Source organism: Galdieria sulphuraria (assembly GCF_000341285.1).
Source record: "Galdieria sulphuraria unplaced genomic scaffold scaf_6, whole genome shotgun sequence".
NCBI classification, from domain to species: Eukaryota; Rhodophyta; class Bangiophyceae; order Galdieriales; family Galdieriaceae; genus Galdieria; species Galdieria sulphuraria.
The window spans coordinates 116,751-141,597 of NW_005178469.1; the positions used below are offsets into that span (position 1 = coordinate 116,751).

The following is a 24,847-nucleotide window of genomic DNA, read 5'->3' on the forward strand; positions in this document are numbered from 1 at the left end:
AAAGCTATTGGAGGCCTTCATTTCATTGCAAGAAATGGTAGTAAAATGAATTGGTTTGGGCTTCTTCAGGTGTCGCAAGCTCTTTGTTACTGGAAAGGATACTTCTATAAAGGATACCTTATTGTAAGCTCCTTTCATTTGGTCATCTGGCAAACTTGACGTTTTTCGTTTCAACCAAACTCCAGAAGGAAGAAGAGCACTTGATGTCTTGGATGGTTGCTGTCCATCTCTATCTGACTTCCAAACTCCATCCAAGTTGGTGTTCTCGTTGGAAGAATCTTTTTCTTCGTCAGTTTCCGCATCGGAATCAATTGTATTTTTGACTGGGCTTGATAATGGTTCCTCCAAGTCATATTTGTCGAATATTTGCGTATTTGCTTGTAACAAGGCAACAGTTATCTGATGAATAGTCAACATTTTTCTGCTTGTCACAAAAGTTTGTCCAATATTTCTCTTGCATAATACTACATAATCTGCATCTTGTTCGTTTTTGACCAATTGGCCGCCTGCACTTGCAATAACTGACTCCCATAATTCTGTTTGTTCATCACAGTTTATGACGAATTTCCTATTCGAAAATAGGTACTGTCGACTACTGTCATAAGGTACCACAGTTGAAATTTCTTCTTTCGTAAAAATATCTGAACGCCTCGGAAAATAGCTTTCTGTTGAAGGTAGTTGTGTATATGAGGTTGCCAGATCGGGAACTGTGATGAGACCAACTTGTTCTGCTGAGTTTAATACAACTTGCTTGACACGCTCTATCCAACCGGAGTGAACCATTGGTATACCTCTTACTAGAGCAATACATAGCCAAGGAGAAATCATCAATTCATTCATCAATAGGATGGAGACCTCACTATTCCATGTGCTTGTGATAGTTAGTCCCACTTTATCACAAGTTTCTTTCAGTAAATAATATTCTCTTTCAGGCGTTTTATCTACATAAATGACCAACTTTTCTTTTCCTACAAAATACCAAGCGCCTGGTCTACCGAAAGCTATCCTGTCACCTGGATTGAGTCGAACAGGAAATCCCTTGTCCAACTTTTCTACTTTCTGCAGGTCGAGATGCATATCTGCTCTTACAACAAAAGTACCGTGGGAGCTTTGATCTACCACCGTCAAATATTCTGTTTCTCCTTCCGCTTGTACTTGTAAGGTTGCGTGCAAACGGGAAGCATTTGGACAAGTCAACCGGACGTTTGCCTTTCTTCCAAAAATTTTGCTATCCGCTTTGACACCACCTATCCAGAAACGCAAGGGAAAAGTATGCTCTTGAATAGGACTACAAGTCAGAAACTCCAAGTACCACATCAAAGCTTCTCAAGATGAAAAGGAAATTGTGATTTTTGTATTTATTGGAAAAAGTTGTGTGTTTGGGTTGCGACTCATCAGCTTCGCAACCGAATAGTAGTTTCCTCGAGAGAAAGCTATTGAAAAGTGGTAACCTATGTTGTATGAATTTTCCCTGTAACAGTCCTTTGTTTTTAGCATACACTAGTATATTGTTACGAACAAAGAGTTCTTGTTGGTTAGATACCCACCTGTTCCTATTTCTTTTTGCTCCCATTCTTTTGTTGTTGGGACTTTTTCTTTCCATGTTGAATTCAAGTTTTAAGATTCTGAAAGGCTCCAAGTCTTCCAAGAAACAGACTTTATTTGTTTTAGATGATTGTTTGGTGGCTGGTCAATATATTCCAAACCGTTTCAGAAAAGACTGGGAACACGCCATTCAAGACTTGAGAGATTATGTTCGTGGGAAAGCTAAGAATGTTCTTATTGTAGATGTTTCGAGAACACTGGACGAAAGCAAACGTTTATATGAAGCGACTATATCGCTATTTGACGCTATCGGAGTGGAACCCCAATATATGTCCCTTGGGACTTATCTAAGCGTTCCTCCTCTATTAAAGATATTGCAGGTTTCCGCAATGATGTACAATTGGATTTCAAACGGTATGAAAGAACGCGAATGTAGGGTGGTATTGGTGCTCGGTACTTGCGACATTGTCTCTATGAAAACTATTTCCCTTATGGTATCTGCCTATTGGTTATTTGTTAGCAAGTACAACACAGGAATAGAGTCACTCGAGCACTTTATGAAAAAAGCAAAAGTTTATCATAATTTTTCTGCTGCCGATGTTCAGCCAAGAATTGAAACCAGTCATGTTGTAAGGCTTTTAAACTGTATCACGCAGTTGAAAAGCTCGATGGACGTACCAAGGCAAATATTAATCAACTTGAAGAAGACACTTATAGTGGGAACGGTATACCTTCCGGGAAGGCGTCCTTGGAATCCTATTTTAAGGTTGTATTCAGGTCGGGACGAATATTCGGAAGACTAGTAAGTTATTCTTATGGTAACTTCGACTCATATTGAACGTCTATTTAGTAAAACGATATGTCAGATGAGCACATCACCACAGGATAGTCAAGTTGGTGAAGGCTTTGCCAATTTTATTTTAGGTATTCCTATGTATGGAGATTTCACTTTGTCGTTTGAGCACTGGGAAGATATGGCTCAACACACTATACCAATCTTTACTATTTTTTGTCATGCGAGTTTTCTAACTCCATCATCTCGTCGTTTCAACCGTGATGAGATTGAAATCTATCCGGAGTTGGCTTTGGGAGTTGATGTCGATTCATTGGAGTATATTGATCTTTATTTTGATGAATTGGTTGATTCATGCAACGATAACAATGACAGTCGTTCTATTACATCGGATAATAATAATAATAGTAGTATCGAAACAGAGAAGGAGTGGGAGGCAAAGACATATTTGAATGAAATCAATGACATGCTCCAAAGGGCTCCTGAATATCCTCCCAAGAGAAGATATTTAGAGAGAAACTATTCAAGTGCTACTATCATAGCCTCCAATTCAACACGTCATTTTTCTGCAGGAAAGGATCCCTTGGTGAAGGAGTTGACTGAACATTTCAAGACCAAATATTATAATGAATCGGAGAACAAGGGTTCTAGAGTTTTATTGGATAGTGGTAGAGCTTCAGCAGAGTTTGAAATGGAATGGTTTTATGCGGCATTTGAGAGATATTTGGATGAACTGAGTCAATATCGAAATGGTTATACAGAAAACGACCGAAAGATGGCTGTGAAGAAGGTTTGTGTGTTGGTTTGTTTGATTGGAATATTTTATGGATGGGAGTTTTAGGCTTTGCTTTCGCGATTTCCAGCAACTGCATCTCTAATAGAGACTCTTGATGACCATTCAATTGAACGAGCATTGAGGAAAGTCATGCAGGATGAAGAAAGTTCATATTTGGATGACAATGAATCAGATGCGGACTATTCTATTTGTTCTGCGAATATTGAAACTAGAAGGAGCAGTCATACTAGTCGTCAAGAGTTTTTGGTGGATGATACTAAAGATAATGTAGATTCCGTTTTGGATGAGTTGAATGAAGGTTGGGAGGAAGAGAGACAAAGAGAGAAGAAGACTCTTTCGAAGAATGAATGTATAGAAATGGAGGATAAGAAAGAAAGTTTGTCACCAAAACGAGCGATAGGAGTAGATAAGACACATGAAGATGATATATTCACATTGAATCATCATGAGCAGGAGTCAAAACAACATTCAAGTAATGCCTTGGAAACTAGACAAGTATCCAATTCTGTTCCTCCTCCTTCTTCGTTTACAGTTTCCAAAACAGCAACGAATCATGGACCATCAGATTCTGTATCACCACCACCACCACCACCACCACCTCCTCCTCCTCCTCCTCTTTCATTCTCGGGTATCGCAGCCAATTCTCAATATTCTTCCGTTTCTGGAGCATCTGCAACTGCAGGAAATGCACCACCTCCACCACCACCTCCTCCTCCTCCACCACCACCACTTATGGGTGGTACTCCCATGTCAAGTGCATCTTTTCCAAATACTCCATTCGGATCGGAACAGAAAAGGAGAAATGTGAAACAATTACATTGGAATACAGTGCCTAGAAATAAGATAACAAAGACTATTTGGGGAGAAGGTTTAACAGAAGAAGCTAGTGAACTGGCAGAGGCAATAGTTACTGAACAGGTTGTGCAAGAACTGGAATCCATGTTTAGTTTGAAACAAACTAAATCCACTGGAAAGAAATGGGAACAAGATGCCAATGGTACAACCCATACAAGCACAACACAAGGCATTTTGGAACCAAAGAGAGCTACCAACATCGAAATTATGCTGAGACACTTCTCAGCTGCACCAGAAGATATTGTTAGAGCTATTACTGAATTAGACACCGATTCTCAAGTACTTTCTGATGAAAATATCGTTCAATTATCTCTCAACGGCTTACAAGAAGATGAAATAGATAGAGCGAAAAACTTTACGAGGGATCCTTCTTGTTTAAATACTCCAGAAAGATTTGCATATCTGTTATCCAAAGTTCCAAGAATTGAAAATAAGATACGAGCTGCTTTGGCTATTCGTAACTTGGATTCGAGCATTGAGGAAGTGTCTAAAAACATTGAAAAAATACAAGGCGCTTGTACTGAAGTAAAGGATAGCAAAGAATGGAGACAAATCTTAAAACGTATGTATTCTTTTTCTTGATTGTTGAATATTTTGTATTGAAATGTGTGACTAGTTGTTCTGGTAATCGGTAACTTTTTGAATCAAGGGACACCACGGGGTCAAGCTTTGGGATTCAAGCTGGAAACGCTGACTAAATTGCAAGATACCCGCGCATCTGACCAACGTACCACTCTTCTCAAGTATATCGTTGGTCTTTATAAGCAGAAATTTGCAGACATGATAAATGTTGCTTTGGAATGGAAGCATGTTGAAGATGTGAGCAAATTGACGCAATCGGAAGTATCATCGGATGTTTTGTCTCTTCAAAATACGTTGCAGTCTTTGAAGAAAGAAATTGAATTTTTCAAGCAAGTTGATCAGGAAAAATGGCACAAGTTGCATTCATTTTATGAGAAAGCCAATGAGAGAGTGACCCATCTGGTTGAATCTCATAGTCGTGCAATTGACGAGTTTCGTCAGCTTTTGACATATTTTGGTGAGAATCCGAGTCAAATGAGTTTAGAAGACTTTTTTGGGATCATTTATCAGTTTAGTGTTCGTTACAATCAATGTTTGAAAGAGGTTGACGAGGAAGAAGAAAGAGCTCAAAGGTTACAACAAAGTGAAGAAAAGAAGAAACGACTTGTTAAAAGGAACTCTGGTCAAGTGTGGGAGAAACAGCAACAACAACAACAACAGAACAACGAACCAATGAATTCTTCCGAGAGACAGGATGGATGTGAAGAACAAGTCAAGAAAGAAACGGAGAATGTTTCATCACTTCCTATACAAAGAAAGCTATTTCCGGAAAGCCATAATGAGGAGGAAATGGAGTCGAAGCCATCTCCTTTCAATGAAGAACCAATCGTTGCCGTTCAAGAAAGACAATCAGATTCTCTATTAAGGGACAACCATATAGGGGAGTTTGTGGATGGTAATAATACTAGTCATGACCAAGTATCTCATGAACAGCAGCATAGCGATAATAATGATGTTTTGTTAAGAGGTGAAGAGGTCTTGCCATCAAAGGAACTAGGCACTGTATTATCCCGTGTAAGTAGTGAAGCTATTCCTAAAGTCTCAGATTTGCAGTTATCATTAGACGACAAAGATCAACGACCGGAAACGAGAAAACCAATTGATAGGAATGAACAAAGTATTACGCGACATTCCAAACAACATTCTGTGGCCACCGTCCCAAGTCCTACTTCAACATTTCAGTCGCATAGTAATCGTAGTTCTTCTACTGCCAAGTCATCTCTATTTCCTAATATATGGCACAAAGATGCTCTTTACGACTCTAATTCTAAAGATATCGTGTACAAACAGTCCGAAGACAAGAATGGAAAGAAAAAGAGATTTAGAATGACTAATGTATTTTCCAAGAGACAGTAAAAGAATGAGGGACAACTCCCCTCTTGGAAACTGATTGGTTTCTTCTTGGCTATTTATTGATTCATCATGTCAGAAACAAAATTATCCAACCATATCATACCAACTTCACAGGACTGTGGAAATATTGTTCAATGGGAACACATCAATATTGATATTCCAGATACTGATATCACTTTTTATTTTTATTTTCAAGCACTTGGGCTGACCGTCGATCCCTATCTTCCCAGTCAGTTTTATAACCGTGTGTATTGGGCAAACGTGGGTCAACAGCAGTTTCACTTGGTACGTTGGAATCATGCACAAGTCATACAATGTGGAAAGCTTGTATTGCAAGTTCCTTGCTTGGACCAATTGGAAACTAGATTGGTAGCTGCCGAACCCAAGTTGAAAGGTACCTGTTTTCAGTGGAAAAAAGAAGAACAAAACAAAGATAAAGCGATATACGTAACCTGTCCTTGGGGAAATCAATATATAGTTGTGGAGAGTGACCGTATTCCTTCCAATTGTGGGTCATTCCCGTTGGTTTCGTACCCTTGGCAATTGGGTCTATGTTCATTGATACTCAGTTGTGCAAAGGATACTAGTAAAAAAATTGCCAAGTTTTTCCGCAATGTTTTATTTGCTAGGGTATGGGAAACGGAAAATAGTGCCATTGTATGCCTCGGACCACGGCAGTCGATAGTATTTGAAGAAGATGAAGCTAGAAATCTACCAGAGTGTCTTCCTGGTCGTAAAGAGGATCCTATGTATCCTGATTATCATGTGTGTGTTTATATTGCCGACTTTCAAAAAGGTAAATAGGAAATGAGGAAATGGTCGATATTTGTTGTTAAGTGTATGTAATGTAGCGTACCAACAAGTAGAAGCATTGGAGTTGTTATACAACGATCACATCTTTTCAGACAAGATATACAGTTACCAAGATGCATTGTTTCATAATCAGTTCCGGTTTCGAGATATCATCGATATGGATGCCCATGGTAAGTGTGGTTGAAAACGAATGTGAGATGGACAGAGTGAGTTGTGGTTGTAGAACGAGGAGAAAGACGCGTGTTGTATCAGTTGCAGTTTGAAACACGTAGTTTGTATCATCCTTTTTATATGAGACCATTGGTGAATAGAATGGGACAAGTTGGCATATATTGTTTTCAATAAAGAAAAAAAATGCAATGTGCGCGCACTTCGAATTCATTGTTTTCTTTGGGGAAGGAGGAGAAGAGAGATATGATGGAAGGACTCAAAGCAGAACCTTCGACAGCTATGAGTGGTTCGTTAGAACCTAGTGATGAAAGCAAACTACAAATTACAGTACGTGACGGAGAAGGTAAGCAACGGTATTAGTACTTGCGCTTTCCGTGAAGTTTTGTCGTCACTAGGTGGACAGATGACCTTTCGAGTAAGAAAGAGCACGAAATTGAAAAAGTTGATGTCCAACTACTGTGAAAAACAAGGTGTTGCATATGGTACATACCGTTTTACGTTGGATGGTAAACGTATCAACGAAAACGATACAGCAGAAACCCTGCAAATGGAAGACGGTGACTGTATTGACGCCTTTTTATATCAACAAGGAGGAGCGAGATGTGAGAGTGAATAAAGTTGTGCTCAACAGTATGTATTTTTTATAGTGTTATGATAAACTGCTCTTTGGATTTTATGAACGCACGAGGTCTTCTAGAAAATACAACAAGTGACGCAATTGCAACGTTTCTCCTTCTGTAAAGTTACCCCAGTCACTTAATAACGATGAATATTTGGATGAAAGAAACCACACCAATCTGTCACCATCCAGTATGGTATTGGACTCGACAGGCCATCGAAAGAACTGGTCTATCACTCGTTGCAGTTTCCATAAGAGTTTAGCATATCCATTACGAATAAACACCAACTGTGACCATGTACCGTCCATGCTTGTAACCATCAGCTGATAAGAACAAGCAAGTATTGACGAAACAGCAAGTCCCGTATCCCACTGGTGGTTGGTGGTTAAAAAGGAGAGGTGAATCGGTATTTCATTCCAAGGAATAGAACATAAGCAAGTCATCAACGAAACGTTGTGACTAGATGAAAGGGAATCATCCCATTCGCTGGCAGTATTCCATGCTTTGGAAAAAGGACACCATAACACATGAAGCATTGCTTGTCTATCTCCAACAAATACCAACTGACCGTGATCATGAAAGGGTTGGGTTGCGAGACTCACCACCAATTTTCGATATTCGTCTTGACAAACTGGAACAATTTCACGATTGGATGTATGAATGCAATAGATATGGACCGAGTCCTTGCGATCTCCAACAAAAATAAATGGATGTTCCACATCAATCACTAGAATCAGTCCCCTGGTTTCTCCTCTAGCAATTTCTATGAGAGTTTGTTCCTGAGGGTCCATAGCAAATGCTAACAAGTGCTAAGAAGAGACTTTTCATCCACTGGATTGGTGCAATCGTCTTCATAACTTACCTCATTACAAGATACCAGCAAGGTTTCTTCATCCAACGGAGTAACTACCATCACTGCCCCTGGTAATAGGAATTCACAATTAACCATAAAACGACAAGATACCTACTAAAAGTTGATCATAACTTGCATTGAAAACAAACAAGACTTACTTCATCGTGTTTTGTTCGAACCAGTTGTAAAAGAACCACTCGTCCTTTGGTGTTGGGTACTCTTATGTCGCTATAAAGAACGGATTCCTCTGTTGCACCTATCAAAAGAAATTGTTTCCAAACACAAATGCTGGTTACTGCCGTATGAGAAGGTAATACTAGATGTGCAAGCATTGCTTTCATGTCAAGAGTCCAAGCTTGCACTTCATAAGAAGAATGAAAGCTGGTTCTAGTCGCCTTCCTAACTACCAAGATATTCACATCCGTTTCTCGAAAGAAACCATCTGCACTAGTAATGAAATATTTCTGCACTTTCAATGTCATTTGCGAGGTATGATAAATCTTGGAGTACCAAATATCTGAAGGACGATCGGAAAGAGGAACTTGCAATAATGCCAACTTTTTTGAAATAGATAAGAATAACGTAGGATATTCGGACCAACCATGAAAAGGGCATGAAATACAAGCACCACTTGGTAACTCTCCATCAAAGATATGATCCCAGTAAAGCATTCGAAAGTAAAATCTTTCATTTCTTTCACTAACCCACCACAGCAAATTGCCAGAAACTCCCAACAACATGGATGTATGTTTGTCATCTTTGGACCATAAAAACAACTAAAGAATCCAATAAGAAGACAAAAGAAACAAAACACAAATACTTGCCTGTAAAGGTGCTGTTCCAAGGGATTTTCCATAGCAGATTTGGAGATTGGATTGATGCAACGTTAGGATCCAAAGGTACCCATCCCTGGTTCCAACATAAATGCGCTCATCTCTACATATCAATGACTCTACACGAGTTGTTATCATATTTGGCAAATTCACTTGAGACGAAAGGCTTTTAGGAAGCTCTAAAATGAGATTATCTAACGAAAATCGGAATAACAGGTCCCCAGTCGTCAGGCTGTAAAGTTCCAAAGTTCCTTCATACGTCCCTATACAGATTCTAGGATCTTCCATTGTCCATTGTAGACAGAAATATGATATCTGACAAGAGAGAGATAAAACATGAACCACTTCAATTGTCTGAGAAGACGCAAATATTTGTAAAAGATATATTTGATAGTGCTGTTGACTCCATTGAATAGCTACCATGTTCTTTTCGCTTGTCGCTTGAAGAATCTCCAACTGTGGTAGAGGATTCCAATCTACAATTTCCCTATTCAATTGTGAAACTGAACTCTCATCTTTTACTAGTGAGAGTCTTATTCCACCTTTATGGACTTGAAGATAGTTTTCGCCCTCGAAACAACTACAGTATACAGTTGACTGCATCGTTTCAAAGAAGATTTGATTATTCTCTAGAAAACAGTTTTCATTTGCATCATACTGTAATACGCGGGTAGAATGAAGAAAAGAAATAACTACTAGCGAATCATAAAAGTCACCTGCATTGCAAGGTAAACATAATATCTTGATACATTCCTCTTCCCATTTTTCCTCATGATGAGATAATGACTGTAGTGGAATATGTTTGTATAGTTCCCAAATACCTGAATATGCATCCATTCCAAACGTGGAAGTAAATAAAGGAGAAATATTTCTGTTGTTGTCTTGTTTCATCGAATTTTTTGATACATACAGCACTGGAGAGTGAAATGGAATCTCACTTAGCTTCTCACAACGAAAAGAAACATTTCCTTGCTCTTCTCCATCCCTCTTCAAATGAAAAGACAATAAACCACGAGTAGAAGATACTGCATAAAAATAGACACCATGCAAGCCATCTTCTTCACATCCACTTCTGTTATAAGCCAATACAATATCCTTGTTTGGAATCTCTTCTGCAACGAGTATAGATGTTGCTTGCGCTTCAAGGGAACCTAATTTCAAACCTATCAAACTGCCGTCATCGAAAAAAGCAAAATATCTTATTCCTATCCATAAGATGTATGATGAATGATAGAAACGTAGTAAAATTCAAAAACCAACCTTGGCGAGCTATACAAGAACAACTCGAAGCAAATGCAATACATCTTGTTTGCTGGATTCCATCTTGTGGAAGTTTTGTACGTATGATTTCACAATTGGCTTTAAAGTTTTCTCGAAATAATTGCTTATCTTCAACTTCATCATAAGTTGTATCAAGAAGTTGTTGAAACCATGAAGCATCCAAGGATATCAATAGTACATTGTTTTCACCAAAAACTGCTAGTTTCTTCTCTCTTTGAAGTAGACTTAACCTATTCCAGAGCATAAGCTCACTTCTCAAGGATACAGTTTCTCTGGTAAAATGATGAAGCGGAACTTCACATTTAAATACCACACTATGTTCATAAGTATCAAAGTTATAAAAATAGATATACTGTCTCCTCTTTACACAGTCTACAAGTAAAATGGCAAGCACTTGAGTTCTCACGTCTGTTTGCATTTCATCTTCTACACAAAACATGACATGCTGAATAAGTTTGTTTGTCAAGATAACCGTATTCACTCCAAATATATTTTGCGAAATTGTTTCGCACGACGGAAATAACAAAGAACCCAACTGAAAAGTCTCTTCAGCTTGTACAAGGAAGTCACGATAAATACAGAAATGGGTTTCACCTAGAGAACCAAAGAAAACGAAATAACTACAATAAATGCGTTTAGTGTACATAAAGATGCTAGCTTTAAAACGTATTTACCCATATGGGTCTACACATAAATGAGTTCCTAGTAAATCCTTCACAGGCAGCTGAAATTTCAGCAATCGATGAGGATTAAGAACTTGAGTCTTGCAAGAGTATTCTAGAACTAGTAAGTTATTTTCTTCACACGAGACTAGCAAAGCAAAAGAGTTCTTCCAGCTTGGTACTGATAGGGTGGCGGCATTTTGTGTCTGAAAGGGAACGAAAAAGGTGTCTAGCGTTACCCATTCGTGACTAAGATATTTGAATTGAACAACATCTACGGAATTAGTACAAACGAGGAATAGAATATCTGAATCAGTTACTTCTGCTCCATAGTCCTTATGAACGAAACCTGTTGGAGTACCTACTAACTTAACGGGCACTCTTCCACGAAGAAGCGTCCTCTTGTAGACACAAAACTCTAAATTGGGTTCCTCTGCAGTATTCGAAGGGACTTTCAACATAACTATCTTATAAGGTATGTCTGAGGAGCATGTGAACTCGCGATCACTTGCATTTGAGGCTTTCTTTTCTTTTGATTTGGGTCAAAAGTGTAATGTCTTCGGCAGAAGATGTCTCTTCAAATAAGGCACCAACAGGTACAGCGAATAGCGACACGGATATAGTAAATATTGTTATAAAAAGGCCTCGTGAAGACAATGACGGAAATTACTTTGAATGTACTGTGCCAAAACGCTCAACTGTAGGGGAGTTGAAAGAATTGTTGCAACAGAAACATCCTTCTCACCCTTCACTACAAAATCAACAACTCATATATGGAGGAAGAATATTAGGGGACCCTGAACCAATTGAATGTATAATATCAAGCTCTTTGTACCAAGTGCCCGAGGCCACGAAACCAGTGTTGTATCTTGTAGTTCGAGGGGAAGGATCTGCCAGAACGGAAGCTGCTTCTAGCTCTCCTTCTGCAATTCCTGAGAACCATGTTGCACGAGCCGATAGGGTTCCTTCTTCAATGGAGTCTGACTTGACGGAAGCACGGAGCCTTGGCCAAAGCAACCCCCAGTCTACCCAGCAGACGTCATCTTCGACGGGAAATGCCGTTTCAGAAACTTTGGAACTTCAACAAATGTTGCAGAGATACTTTTCACAGTTGGAGGTTTCTCTAAGGGATTGGTCGCGACAATTGGAACAACTTGCAAATATTTCAGGTACTATCGCAAGGGGAAGTTCACCCAGTGAATACAGTGCCTTCAGAAGTGATAGTAGTGCTGGGTTTTATCAGTCAAACATAAACAGTGCTGTACAACGTGAAGAAAATATTACCGGTTCTCAACAACAGGTAAATTCTCATGGAATCGATAGGAATCCTCCTCAAGAAGCAAGAAGACAAGAACAAGGTAGACAACAACCAGAAGTTGCCGCTCCAGTTTTTCAACGGGGATTTGTATTACAGTTCCAAGTTGATTGGCAGTTGTTGATAAAGCTGTTCTTCCTTGTACTTCTATTGGGACAGGATGGAGATCCATTCCGTTTCTACGTTCTCCTATGTTTTGCAGCATTGGTTTACTTGTATCAGACGGGAGCGCTTTCTGGAATACTAGCAAGAATAAGCAATCTACTCAACACCTCTTCCATAAGCAGGCCGTCAAACGTTTCGCGAAGTTCCCATCAGATGGAAGGTCTGCCCGAAAGGAGAACTTCGAGATTTCGTCAGACTATTCGCAATGTTTACCTAAAGATATACGTTTTTCTTTATAGTTTCATTTGTTCGTTATTTCCTGCTTGGCAACCAGATGCCGCAGAGCGTCCACCTCAACATGAAGATTAACTTGAAGATTACAGGAATATAGTTTCTGTTCTGGAGAGTACTTGATACAAATAATGTGAATCTTTGCTAGTAAGCAGACAACTGTAGAGTCCAAAGAATGAATTGCCAGTATTGTTGTAGCGAATATTTTGAGTCCATTTGTGGAAAGAGGGAGATGGTGGCATAGATTATACTGATGATTTCTCTGGTCCCAATTTACTATTAAAATGTTTTATAATAGTATTGAACAAACTCTTTGTTCACTCTTTCGACAAACTTAACTGAGACCATTCAGATAATTGCCAAAAAGGTTTTCGGGAATGAAACTCTTAGAATTGTGTTGTATGTAAAATACGGAAGTAAAAAAAGAGTATTGACTACAACCGGGGAACAAGGTCCTCATAGTGAAAAATAGCAGACGGCAAATAAGTTCTCGATAGATAAGAGTGTCCGAGCGAATAGATTGCTTGCAGTTCAACCTTACCATTCTGCATCGCATTCAATTCTTGCTCTAGTACTGCTAAATTTCGTCCAGCTTTGGTTTGTAGTTGATTGCGCAACTTTGTGAGAAGAACTCGATCTCGCCTTGTTAAAGGCTTTCGAAACTTATCCCAAAGATTCAACTGCGACAACTGAGAGAAGTGTAAACCTAACCAGTAGATATGCAATGGCGTGCTTTCTCTCCAGGAGGAGCACGAAAGTTGGTTATCAAGATCAGACGCCTCCTTCGCAAGAGAACTTCTAAAGAAAATTGTTGAAACAAAATTATCAATTTGTATAGCTGATGGAGCAGATAACGTTACCTGTATGTTTGTAAAAGTGCCAAACCGTGGGGGTTATAGTCCACAAGACCAAGACAAGGTAGTCTAAGCTCTCTCGCTATTCTTTGAAACAAGAATTTTGTGGCAATGCTAGGATATCCGAGTCCGCAGATGAGAATGGAAGGCAAATGGTGGACAAATCTATCTTCTAATAGCCTCTTGAAGATCCCATGTTTCTCTATCACTTGGCAATGTTCTTGAGACAAATATGTTAATGAGTTGAAACAGCTTCCTACCAACAATGTATTGAGCTCCGAGATTTTCGAATTTGAATTGGTTCAAGTACTCTGTACTGCCTGGTATACACCAACCATCCTGACAAAGACATGTTTGTTAACAGTTCAAAGATGGCATTAGCTTCTTACTGGAAATTCCCTGAGACAGTCTATAGCATTAGATGAGGAATTGTGGTGGACAAGGGCAATAGCGCCACTTAGAAATCCTTTGCTATTTGGAAAAATATGCAACTCATTACGGCTGCTACCTAACAGACCACTAATCTTACGAATAGTTGTGTCCACTTGTATTTGGGAAGGAAACAAATAGGAACTGTGTTTAGTCAAGCTGTAACTTTTGTTTGTAACGCTATATTCCATCTTAAGATGGCGCATTTCATAAAAAAGCGCGCGTTGATTAGCATAAGAACCTTGGACTAAAAGTGCATGTATCTTATCCATGAGTATGAATACACGACAAAGTACTACACTGTTATAAAGCTTCATTTCCTCTGTGATGACAAATTTTCCTTTCACTAGTTTTTGCAAAATGTAAAATATCCACTTTTCTATTTTACACACGGTAGTGTTTTCTTTCATAAGTCGAAATCCTCAAATCATTTTTTGGATTTTAATTTTGCCATTTCAAGTCTTGTTCCACGATGGAAGATTTATGGTTGCAGTCCACACCACCCAAACAGAAACTCTCTCCAAAGTCCAAATCAAGTATAAGGAAGTTGCAGAAAGAAGCAATCACACATATGCTTCAATTGTCGTACGGAGAGGACAACAGTTTGGCTCTTGGAGATAGCAAACACGAAGAACAGAACTTGTGGAAGATTTTGGTTTATGACTCTTACGGACGTGACATAATTGCGCCTTTACTGAGGGTATCCGAACTAAGAAGTTTAGGGGTTACCCTGCACTTGTTACTTTCCTCTGAAAGGCAACCAATCCCTGAAGTACCTGCTGTTTATCTAGTTTCACCTACGGAACAGAACATAAGTCGTATTTGTGAAGACTTGGAAGAGAAAATGTATGAACAATGTTATTTAAACTTCACCTCATCCTTGAGTCGAAATTTACTAGAGAGAATAGCAGAAAGCGCAGTGAGAGCTAGTGCAGTGCCACACGTCGCCAAGGTCTATGATATGTATACCAGCTTTGTCTCGTTAGAAGATGATCTATTTGAGTTAGAGATTAAGGACTGCTACTATACTATTCATCAACCTTCTGTTTCAAACGTAAAAGTGGAACAAACTATTGATGCCATCGTATCTGGGCTATTTTCAGTCTTTGTGACTCTCGCTTCGTTCCCAGTGATTCGAGCACAGAAAGGGGGACCTGCCGAAATGGTTGCGCATAAGCTTGACGATCTACTTCGTGATCACCTAACAGCAAGAAGTAGCCTTTTTGTTGGAAAGAAGGGAGGTCTTGGTTCTCACTTTCAGAGGCCCTTGCTCATTCTTATGGATCGAGATATTGAACTCCATGTTATGTTTCATCATAGCTGGACTTATCAAGCTCTCATGCACGATTGTCTTCAACTTCATCTCAATCGGGTTATTGTTAAGGAAACGAGTTCAGCCGGTTCTTCAACAACGAGCAAAACGTATGATTTGGATCCCGAAGATGAATTTTTGATTGAAAATGCCGGAGTTCCTTTTCCTCAAGTTGCAGAAAATGTGGAAAAAGCATTGGAATCATATAAGCAGGAAATCAACGAAATTAACCGTAAGACTGGTTCTGTTGGAGAAGAGCTACTAAATGAAGAGTCGGACAATGTTCTGGAAGCCAAGGCTGCAGCGCTTGTTTCTGTACAAAATTCTTCACATGATTCCTCTAATGACCTCGCATCCTCTGTGGCTAAAATCCCGGTTTTGATGAAAAAGAAACGAACGATAGATTTACACACAAGTATTGCTAGTGCCTTGTTGGACTGTATTAAGGAGAGGTCACTTGATGCCTTCTTTCAACTGGAAGATGCTCTGATGAGTAAGCCCTCCCTGTCACATGAACAGCGTCAATCTGTATATAATCTAGTGAAGGACGTGCGAGGAAGTAAGGAGGATAAAATACGTCTAGTATTAATTTATTATTTGTTTCGTGAGAACATTTCGTCGGAAGAAATAAGAGAATTGAAAGAACTTCTTACTGGAGCGTCATGTAGTATTTCGCCTATTACGTATTTGGAACAGTTGAGGAAAATGAACAAAGTCACGTCTACGTCACTTTTAAACTTGAAGCGAATGAGCTCAGGTTCAAACTCTACAGTTCCCTTTCATTTTGAAAGCATTATGTCGAGAGTAGTTGAACAAGGTTACAAAGGTTTGACGCAAGTTGCAGAGTCGTTGAAGAAACTGATTCCCTCGAATAAAGCCTTTATGATCGCACGCATAGTTGAGTCCCTAATGGAGAATAACAAGACTTCGGAGAGTGAGAGTTTTAACTTTTTGTTTCTTGATCCGAAAGTTCGTAAGGGAAAGGTCGTTGAAAGTCAGAAGATATCAACTCCCTTTCAAGACGCCATCGTTTTTGTTGTTGGGGGTGGCAATTACGTAGAGTATCAAAATCTAAAGGATCACTCACGGAAAGACAAGCATATTATTTATGGAAGTACGGATATGGTATCGTCCAATGAGTTTCTGCATCAATTGTCTAGACTAGGTGATGACCATTTGAATTCCTGAACAAGTTTCTGCAATGTCAGCAATAATGGGATTGGAGTATGTGAATATATAGAGAATTCAGTTTTGCTCTATTTCAAAGAGTCGACAACACACTGTGTCAAACAAAGTACACCAGAGGAAGGATATTTTCCTGATTTCATCTGAAATGTTTTGGCATTTTGAAATGCTTTCGACATAAAATAAATTGCCAAAGTATTTAGCTGAATGCGATATTAGTTGGTTTGGAAACGAGGAAATAATATCAATCTTTCTAATCCAAGCAAGGTTAAATAATATGGCAGTCGCACTTGGGAATATTTTGTCCAAAGTCAATTGGATATCATTTTGGTTAATGTTGGCTTTTTGGATTGCCATTCAATGCGTTTTATGGATATGTTCGAGTCATAAGTCATGAAAACGCATTCATTTGAGAAGCAGTCAACTGTTTTCATTTTTTCCAATTGGTCAGTTTCTTCTAACAATTGATGCTTTGGCCCTTAACGGAACGAGTTGAAAGCTTCTCCTGAAAAGCTTGTAATAAATTGGACCCGTTTGTTAAATGAACAGTTAGATGGCGCTATTCCGTGGAAAGCGGCGATAGGATAAAATCATAGATGCGATAATTTGCTATTTTGGAATTTGAAATTCAAATAGCAGCAGAGAAGATGGTGCTTACCAGAAGCTCCAGTAAAAAAGCTCCAGCCGAGAATGAGGAAAAGCAAGAATACATTGGTAAGTGTTTCTGTCCAGAGCTCTGCTAATTGATGGTTTATTACAAGCTACAATAGAAACTCCTGTTCGCAAGCTCAGTAGGGAACTGGCTTCTTTAGGAATTCGAGCCCCTCCCGGTACTCCCTGTCAACAGTCTTCTCCAGATCTCGCAAACTCTCAAGTACAAAAGGATGAATCACACAAGGATCAAATAGCAAAAAGATATGAAGGAAGTGAAAGGACGCAACTCTTTTGTTCACTTAATGAAGAGAATAATCCACAGTTGTGTACAACAACACTGGCTAATAGAGCAGCGCCAGAGAACTTGAATAATAATGATGCCTTGTTTCAATTTGAAGAAATCAGCGTGAAGTTAACTCCCAACACTCAGGAACCCGAGTCGTCTATTGAAAAAGATGATGTCGCACGTAGCACCGAGCTGAAAGATGATGATAGGAAGTCATTGCAAACAGCAGAAAAACAATCACAAGATTCTTACAGTATGTTTTCAACACCTGTCAGTCAAACAGCTGAAGCCTCATTTCAACTGTTGGGTAATGATGCTTCCAACGAGTGGTGTGGAGAACATGTTCGTTTTTCTATACTTGGAAAGAGCAAAGTAAAGGTATACCATCAGCCTACACTAAAGACAACTTCGCCAGATGAAAACATTGAACCACAACAATTAGAGGAAAATGAGTCCATAATAGAAGAAGACATTCTGGAAGTTGCAATCCCAGAACCTCAAAAGCTGGATTTTGATATCCATTCAGAACCTATCAAGTCTGCCGATAACCAAAAGCATTCTTCTCCAGAAAGCGAAACCTCTTATTCTCTATCATCTAATGAGACCAAGGGAGATGATTTACGAAATCAGGTAGTCATATCAACGGAACCTACAGAAAGTGACCCTGGAGCAGTCCTTCGGTCGAATAATAGATTTGAAAAAAAGGAAAGTAGTGAAACTTCAAAGAAGAAATGGCACAATGGTCAAAGAAAGTGTTGGGTCGAAAATTCCCATTTTTGCAGACACACTCAGAGCTCTGCTATGAAGGACAAGAAATTCGAAACAAATTTACAGAGAAATAATGAAAATATTGATAAGAGTGGAAATTCGATACATTGGAAAGGCCAACATATTCGGTTTGAGGATAGTCCTGGTGAGTAATTATAGCTTCATTACATTTTCTGATAGCTTAATATGTTTCAAAGATATTATTGAGGAGAAAATGAAAGGCCTTCATATCAGTAATGCTAGATTCATGAGACCTACTATATCTACCTCGGCAAAAAAGTCTGAACACCGACAACACAAACAAGAATTTGCCAGTAAATATCTTTGGAAGTTTTAACAAATGTCGTTTTTTCTGATCGATTTTGAATAATAAAAGCCCGTTTGATGGTCAACGCTTTCAAGTCTCTTGAATGTCCTTCTTTACATTGTTCTTGACGGCACTTGTTTATTTCTATCTTTCTTTTCAGTTTGGTACCTGGTTTTTGACGTGTGTAGTATTTCGTGGTTCAGAGCGTTTACAGTACGTTTGTACAGTGAGACTTCAAGTGATGTTTATTTTAAAAAACTCTTTCAGGAAAAGTAGTGTTTTGTTTTTTGGTTTTGTCTTCGCAATAAGTTGCTTCTCTGCCTTTCTACTACTTTGTGATATTGCTGGACTATTATCAAAAAGTGTTGGCTCTTTAGGTTGGTTGGTCGTGGTTAGTAGTGTTACGATGTTGGTGTTGGTTGTTGCTCCCTTTGTCCAAATTTATTGCTTGTTAGGGAGGCTTTTGAGTGCCTATTGGAAGTTGTTGTTTTCCTTGGTATTGGAAGCTTGCTACATTATTGCTACCTTGACAACTTCTTTCTATGTGTTACCTGACAAAACCAGTGATAACTACTCCTTTTCATTTTATTTTCAAGCTATGACCAATTTAGTAGCTTTTACTGGCACCCTTGTTTTGGGTTTACTTTCTGGTTCTTGTGCAATTAGTGGTGCATTTGAATACTGGAGAAAATGGACCAGGAAAGTTTCCGAAGAAGAAGTAATTGAAATCGAAAATAAACTATTCAATGTATATCAAAATATTGCAAGGAAAAAGGAGTCGATTGCGTTGCTGGATTATGAAGAGAAAGTAAGGCAGTGTGAAGAAGAAACCAGTTTTACAAAAAATGCGTTGGAATCTTCTGGTGGTCAATCTCGATTACGTTCTCTTAGCCGCAAGTTATTGGCAGGGTTAGAATCGTGGTCGACGAATGCTGCAAAGCAAAGAGTTGGTCTACTTGCAGAGTGCAAAGCAATGGAAGAATTAGCTCGTCGTTTGTTTATGGAGTGGAGTGAGAAATGTGAATTATGGGAGTTTGGGCAACGCAAGTCATATCGCAAAATGTACAATGCATTTGGCTTTGTGATGATGTGTTTATGCGTGAGTCGCATATGTGGCTCAACTAAGAATCTCTTGTACGGTTTGCAAAATGATGCCGAGGTACGAAAACTACTTTTATAAATTGTAGACATTGACTCATATCTTGAAAGGATTCAGTGACGATGCTGATGAACGTGATACTAAAGTTTTTTCGTTGGAAAGTCAATTTAGCTTTGTTGTCGCAATATATGACGTTTATATTTGCTAGCTGTCTCATTTTCTCCAATTTTCGTCTTGCTCTATTACAAACAGAAAGATTCTTCTGTTGGGTTTCGAAAGAGCCGATATGGCGTAAAACACAAGTAAGCGATATTTTGTGATTGAAAAGCTGAACTAGACGTTTTTTCATAAGGTGACCTTGTGGCTATCACAATCAATAGCAGTTTATTTACTGTCTTCGATGCTGTTGATTGGACAAAGCTTGCCAACAGAATACAAGCTTGCCACTGGAGAAATGTTGTTTACATTTCATCAAAATTGGTTCGATCGAACATTTTTATTCAGTTGTCTAGTCACGTTGTTGATCATGTTCTTTGCCTCCAAATTTTCCTCAAGTATTACTGACTAATTTGATATTCTTATTCGATTGACTTCATACAAGTAATGATGAAAAAGAAACGAGACTCGGTTAAAATTTTTCATCTATTTACATAAGATGTCCAACGAATTATGATGCGCAACTACTTCCAGAATCAATAGGTGGCTGACTTTGTTTGCCGTTGGCATTCTTCAAGGCCTTCGAATTTTGATAATTTTTCACGTCTGTGTTATTATTTGTACTAGAAGAGTGTTTGCTATTTCCATGGGCATCCAGAGACAATGAGACCCCAACTGCTTCTTGGAATGCTTCAAATAGATCATCATCTTGCGAATCAGTCTCTTTCTTATGTCTCGTTTGTTCATTGCTATCAACAGGATGGGTAAACTCTTTGGCACCATTGGGTAGCGATGAACCGATGACGGACTTACTTACAACTAACGCCTTCTCTGGAATTTTCTCTTTTAGAATGTCTTCCAAATAATGAACTCTTTTTTCTAATTTCTCTCTTGCACTTTTTTCCAGAGATAAGGACGCACGTGTCTCCGATAATAAAAGTTGCGTCCAAAAATCAAAAGTTTCCGAAATCTCTTCAACACGACCATTATTGGCTTGTTGCATGCGATGCAATTCTTCTTTGAGATATTCGACTTCTTTCTGCAACTGTTCCAACCTAGTCCTCATGCCTTCCAGTTTTGTTTCTACTGAACCACGAATAATCATGTTGTTCTCATCTGTATCATTTATCCTGGACTGGTTCGCTTCTCTTTTTGAAAACTTGGAAAGAAAACTAATGTTGGGTTTCTTCTCTTTCATTCCTTCTATAAGTGGAATATGGTTGACAACGGTCGGACCCAAAAAACCTTTTGACTGGTTGGTCTTAAAAAGCACTTGTGAATAAACCTTCGCAAACAAAAGTATCGCCATGGAGCTTGCAATTGGATTGCCTACTTGTTCCTCCAACACGGAACCGCTGTTATCAACTGTTCTTGAACAATACGGCATGAACATGAGTGGACCAATAACTAACTCCACTCCAACGTTTCCATCTTCGATATTGGAATTGTTTCTATATCTTTCAGCAAGAGAGTTGAGGGTAGAGTCTACATATCCAGCAGATTCGGAACGTACTACTGCGCCAGCCACAGTTCTCAAAATAGTAAGAGCTTCCACTTCCAGCTTCGTAACACATGAGAAAAGTTTTGCTCTGGCACCGTCACTATAGTTCTTCTCATAAAAAGTGATAGCAGCATCGACCAACTCTCCCCGGGTGGAAGCAGGCACTATTCGTTTCCACCTTTCCTTCAACCACATAGCCAAAGCTCCCAACACATCCCACTCATCATAAAGAGACAAGTCTACTTGTGCACGCTTTCCTTCCTCTTCTTCACAAAGTAGGCCATAGAGACGTGCACTTGACTCACTTATCACCCACTCTCTCTCCTCGTCCACTTGAGAAGGAACTACTTCCTTTCCCCAAAACGGACTATCATTCGTTTCTATTAGCAGGTTAGAAGGTTCTTTTTGGTCAACAGACGTGTTCTGCTGTCTATTTGAAAGTTCCTGGTTCCACCAACCTGCCAGTTGTGCTGACGTTATGAAAGTGGAACCTGCAGCATCCAACACAGCAATAGCCCTCTCAACCCAACGAAGTGTAAACGAATGGGAAGTCCTCAATGTCATACCTAAGAAACAGACAAAGGTTATGTTCTCCGTGGAAACTCAAAGAGTCCGCGCTATGAGAACATTAAGATACATGCATCTCAATTATCCCACCAAATTGATTATCCAATGTCATCATTTCCTACTCAAGAAATTTTTTTATTTAAGCTCTTTAAGGAAAATTCAACTTCTTCGATGATATTCTCGTTTCCGTTCTAAACTTTTAGCAGTATTCGGTTCCAAAAGAGGTGGAATCACGCTACATAGTTCAAATAAAAGGTGGCTTAGACTCTTCGACGACTCCATCGATCTATTTGCTTCTCGTACAAATCTCTCTGCTATATCATTCTTCAAATCAAACACAGCCATTTTCGTATCAGCACAAATTGATACAAGTCCAACTCTGCTCTCAAAACCTTTGTCCTCCAACAAACGTGAAACGATACGGACAATATAACTTACAGTTAAGACTGTTTTGGATTTGACGAGTATGGGACACATATTCTCCTCACCGCTTAATATACTCACCTGCGGCATATTCAGCTGACCCATTGCCACAGCTAACAGCGAAGCCAGAACAAAAGGAAACTGTTTTTCTCTTTCTTCTCCTTCAATATGTAAGCTTTCGATATATTCCTTTACAACGGGTATAAGTGGCTCAACCCATTTTCCTTCAACGGCTTTACTAATAGTCAGCTAAAGCATCAAAAGTATAGTTTTTTTACTTGCCTTGAGATGCACGTAAAAAACCATTGGCCTTCGTTTCTATCACTTGTTGTATAGATGGTGGGCTTTCTAAACGAAAACGGATCTTACAAACATTCTCCATTAGAGTAAGCTTATTTCGTTCTTCGTCCGTGTACAAAATAATACAAGTTCCTTGCCTTCCCGCTCGACCGGTACGACCAGCACGGTGAATGTACATATCAATATCCTCCGGAACACGATACTGTATTACCAAATCCACTCCATTAATATCTAAACCCCGAGCTGCTACATCTGTTGCAATTAAAACTTGAAATGAACCTTCTCTGAACTTGGAAAGAGTGATTTCTCGTTGCTTTTGAGTTATATCTCCATGTAAAGCTTGTGCTGCACCGTTGTGGATTCGGCCACTAGAAACCAAGGAGTCTACTTCTGCCTTCGTTCTTGCAAATACTATGCAGCGAAAATTGGTCATTTCTGCACTGTACACACTTATCACAGACTCAAGTATTAGCTTTCTAGAAAGCTCAGTTGGAGGAACACGAAGAGCAATATGCTCAACAGTAGTTGACGTCTTAGTGTCTTTGTTTCCAATCGCGTCTACTATGATAGGATTATTTTTATTCGATTTGGCAAGTTCCTGGACCCATGGTGGTATAGTTGCTGAAAACAAAAGTGTTTGTCTCTCTCGAGTTGGTGGCAAGTAGGTCGAAATCTTGTCAATATCTTCAGCAAAACCCATTGAGAGCATTTCATCTGCTTCGTCCAAAACAAAAAACTTAACTTTCAGTAAATCAACGCTTCCTCTCTCTAAAAGATCAATGAGTCGTCCTGGAGTGGCTACTAAAATATCGATTCCTCTTTTAATAGCACGTTGCTGAACTTCATAAGATGATCCTCCAAAAAAACAACTGGTGCGAAAACGAAAACATTTTGCAAAGGCCGAAAATTCTTGTTCCACTTGCTTCGCTAACTCCCTGGTAGGAGCTAAAACCAAGCACTGAATTTCCGAGACTCGATCAATATTGTGAGTTTCAAGTTGCTCCACCAACTTCTGCATAATAGGGAGCACAAACGCAAGGGTCTTCCCTGTTCCAGTACGACTTCTTCCAATTATATCCCGGCCACTGTATATAAGTTCAAAAGTGGCAGACTGAATAGGCGTCGCGTCTCGCAAACCCCGTTCCTCCAATATCTCTAAAATTTTCTTCGACAACTGAAAACTTGTAAACGGAACAGGAGTTTCGTTGGCTTCAACGACTTGAAGGCTAGCTGGTTTCTTTGAAACTCTTGTATTGTTAGAATGAAGCTTAGCCGAAGTAGAATTCGCTGAGATTTTTCTAGAGCTACCCCGCGAACGCGTTACAGTTGGGTCAAAGAAACTTGTTGAGGCTCTCGTTTCCTTCACTGACCGACTACTTGACGGATGACTTTCTCGAAACACACCATCTGTGACACTTGAACGTAAAAACTCGTCTTCTGCTCCACTCAACCTCTTGGATTCAGTGAAAAGTTGTTTTCGGAGGTGAATATTTGGACAGTCGCGACTGAAATGTGGGTGAAATATCTTGCAAGGATTATCAGTTGCCTCAAGTCCTTTGATGAAGTCCTTATGCCCATTGAAACTACTACTTTTAGCAGATAAGAGTATTTCGAATTGCTTTTCAAAGCTTATACTTTTCCTATCCCTGGAGTAATAGTATCTACTACAAAAGGTACAACAGTTTGCAAATCTCCCAACGCCGATGAATGCATCACCACCACCAACCATTGTCTCTTCCCTGGACAAATTGTGAAAGTCCATTCTTTTCAACGACCACAGGAATGAGAGAGGCGTTATTGGTTACTTAATTGAGGTACAAGCTTTCCTAAAAATGTTGACTCGTCTCCTATCCAATTCTGTTCTTCCGATATAAAAGTAACCGATGTTGACTTGCAGTAACACAAGAGCAATGGAAGTCCTTCGTTTTGGTTCCAAACTCGCACAACACTACACTTTCAGCTAGCTTTTCAGGGACGTATTGGCCTCTGTAAACTCTCATCCTCCGTTGTAATAAAATCCTGAAAGTCGGGTTTTGAGTCATCAGGTACTATTTCGTACGCTGTCTTTTGTCGCAACACTACTAAAGACTTGTCGTGTTGTGATACTCGTCCTTCTACTAGTGCCTCAAAACTGTCTT

The 24,847-nt window shown here is 39.3% G+C and overlaps 12 protein-coding genes across 12 annotated transcripts in view; 7 read left to right on the top strand and 5 right to left on the bottom strand.

Moving 5' to 3' along the window:
- The window catches only part of Gasu_10720 (uncharacterized protein), a 1,445-nt gene extending 105 nt beyond the window's left edge, over positions 1 to 1,340 (bottom strand). Inside the window, exon 1 of the mRNA XM_005708156.1 lies at positions 1 to 1,340. This exon is cut by the window's left edge and continues 105 nt beyond it. Within this exon, the coding sequence (XP_005708213.1) occupies positions 1 to 1,317 (1,317 nt within the window). The 5' untranslated portion in view covers positions 1,318 to 1,340.
- Positions 1,341 to 1,430: 90 nt separating this feature from the next.
- Positions 1,431 to 5,951, top strand: Gasu_10730 (actin binding protein). The gene is made up of 4 exons (XM_005708157.1): positions 1,431 to 2,347; positions 2,396 to 3,128; positions 3,180 to 4,551; positions 4,606 to 5,951. The coding sequence occupies exons 1-4, from the start codon at positions 1,461 to 1,463 to the stop codon at positions 5,925 to 5,927; spliced, it is 4,314 nt and encodes a 1,437-aa protein (XP_005708214.1). The 5' UTR covers positions 1,431 to 1,460; the 3' UTR covers positions 5,928 to 5,951.
- Positions 5,952 to 5,960: 9 nt separating this feature from the next.
- Gasu_10740 (uncharacterized protein) lies at positions 5,961 to 7,121 on the top strand. The gene is made up of 3 exons (XM_005708158.1): positions 5,961 to 6,720; positions 6,776 to 6,907; positions 6,961 to 7,121. Exons 1-3 carry the CDS (start codon positions 5,994 to 5,996, stop codon positions 7,080 to 7,082), a joined length of 981 nt encoding a protein of 326 aa, XP_005708215.1. The 5' UTR covers positions 5,961 to 5,993; the 3' UTR covers positions 7,083 to 7,121.
- A 9-nt stretch (positions 7,122 to 7,130) lies between these two features.
- Gasu_10750 (small ubiquitin-related modifier) lies at positions 7,131 to 7,551 on the top strand. The gene is made up of 2 exons (XM_005708159.1): positions 7,131 to 7,251; positions 7,304 to 7,551. Exons 1-2 carry the CDS (start codon positions 7,152 to 7,154, stop codon positions 7,522 to 7,524), a joined length of 321 nt encoding a protein of 106 aa, XP_005708216.1. The 5' UTR covers positions 7,131 to 7,151; the 3' UTR covers positions 7,525 to 7,551.
- Positions 7,552 to 7,555: 4 nt separating this feature from the next.
- Gasu_10760 (uncharacterized protein) lies at positions 7,556 to 11,620 on the bottom strand. Its single transcript, XM_005708160.1, has 6 exons — positions 11,170 to 11,620; positions 10,475 to 11,115; positions 9,202 to 10,419; positions 8,540 to 9,138; positions 8,391 to 8,492; positions 7,556 to 8,337 (listed from the first exon to the last, which is right to left on the bottom strand). Exons 1-6 carry the CDS (start codon positions 11,616 to 11,618, stop codon positions 7,582 to 7,584), a joined length of 3,765 nt encoding a protein of 1,254 aa, XP_005708217.1. The 5' UTR covers positions 11,619 to 11,620; the 3' UTR covers positions 7,556 to 7,581.
- A 50-nt stretch (positions 11,621 to 11,670) lies between these two features.
- Gasu_10770 (uncharacterized protein) lies at positions 11,671 to 13,121 on the top strand. Its single transcript, XM_005708161.1, has one exon. The coding sequence runs from the start codon at positions 11,711 to 11,713 to the stop codon at positions 12,944 to 12,946; it is 1,236 nt and encodes a 411-aa protein (XP_005708218.1). The 5' UTR covers positions 11,671 to 11,710; the 3' UTR covers positions 12,947 to 13,121.
- Positions 13,122 to 13,141: 20 nt separating this feature from the next.
- Gasu_10780 (DNA topoisomerase) lies at positions 13,142 to 14,580 on the bottom strand. Its single transcript, XM_005708162.1, has 4 exons — positions 14,112 to 14,580; positions 13,983 to 14,061; positions 13,729 to 13,930; positions 13,142 to 13,666 (listed from the first exon to the last, which is right to left on the bottom strand). The coding sequence occupies exons 1-4, from the start codon at positions 14,559 to 14,561 to the stop codon at positions 13,303 to 13,305; spliced, it is 1,095 nt and encodes a 364-aa protein (XP_005708219.1). The 5' UTR covers positions 14,562 to 14,580; the 3' UTR covers positions 13,142 to 13,302.
- Positions 14,581 to 14,590: 10 nt separating this feature from the next.
- On the top strand, positions 14,591 to 17,187 carry Gasu_10790 (protein transporter). Its single transcript, XM_005708163.1, has one exon. The coding sequence runs from the start codon at positions 14,624 to 14,626 to the stop codon at positions 16,649 to 16,651; it is 2,028 nt and encodes a 675-aa protein (XP_005708220.1). The 5' UTR covers positions 14,591 to 14,623; the 3' UTR covers positions 16,652 to 17,187.
- Positions 17,188 to 17,240: 53 nt separating this feature from the next.
- Positions 17,241 to 18,751, top strand: Gasu_10800 (uncharacterized protein). Its single transcript, XM_005708164.1, has 3 exons — positions 17,241 to 17,362; positions 17,419 to 18,501; positions 18,554 to 18,751. Exons 1-3 carry the CDS (start codon positions 17,296 to 17,298, stop codon positions 18,691 to 18,693), a joined length of 1,290 nt encoding a protein of 429 aa, XP_005708221.1. The 5' UTR covers positions 17,241 to 17,295; the 3' UTR covers positions 18,694 to 18,751.
- A 9-nt stretch (positions 18,752 to 18,760) lies between these two features.
- On the top strand, positions 18,761 to 20,401 carry Gasu_10810 (uncharacterized protein). The gene is made up of 4 exons (XM_005708165.1): positions 18,761 to 18,876; positions 18,931 to 19,822; positions 19,873 to 20,064; positions 20,115 to 20,401. The coding sequence occupies exons 1-4, from the start codon at positions 18,767 to 18,769 to the stop codon at positions 20,328 to 20,330; spliced, it is 1,410 nt and encodes a 469-aa protein (XP_005708222.1). The 5' UTR covers positions 18,761 to 18,766; the 3' UTR covers positions 20,331 to 20,401.
- A 4-nt stretch (positions 20,402 to 20,405) lies between these two features.
- On the bottom strand, positions 20,406 to 22,000 carry Gasu_10820 (uncharacterized protein). Its single transcript, XM_005708166.1, has one exon. It carries the CDS (start codon positions 21,981 to 21,983, stop codon positions 20,430 to 20,432), a length of 1,554 nt encoding a protein of 517 aa, XP_005708223.1. The 5' UTR covers positions 21,984 to 22,000; the 3' UTR covers positions 20,406 to 20,429.
- Positions 22,001 to 22,055: 55 nt separating this feature from the next.
- Gasu_10830 (ATP-dependent RNA helicase) lies at positions 22,056 to 24,610 on the bottom strand. Its single transcript, XM_005708167.1, has 2 exons — positions 22,692 to 24,610; positions 22,056 to 22,642 (listed from the first exon to the last, which is right to left on the bottom strand). The coding sequence occupies exons 1-2, from the start codon at positions 24,469 to 24,471 to the stop codon at positions 22,146 to 22,148; spliced, it is 2,277 nt and encodes a 758-aa protein (XP_005708224.1). The 5' UTR covers positions 24,472 to 24,610; the 3' UTR covers positions 22,056 to 22,145.
- Between the last annotated feature and the right edge of the window lie 237 nt (positions 24,611 to 24,847).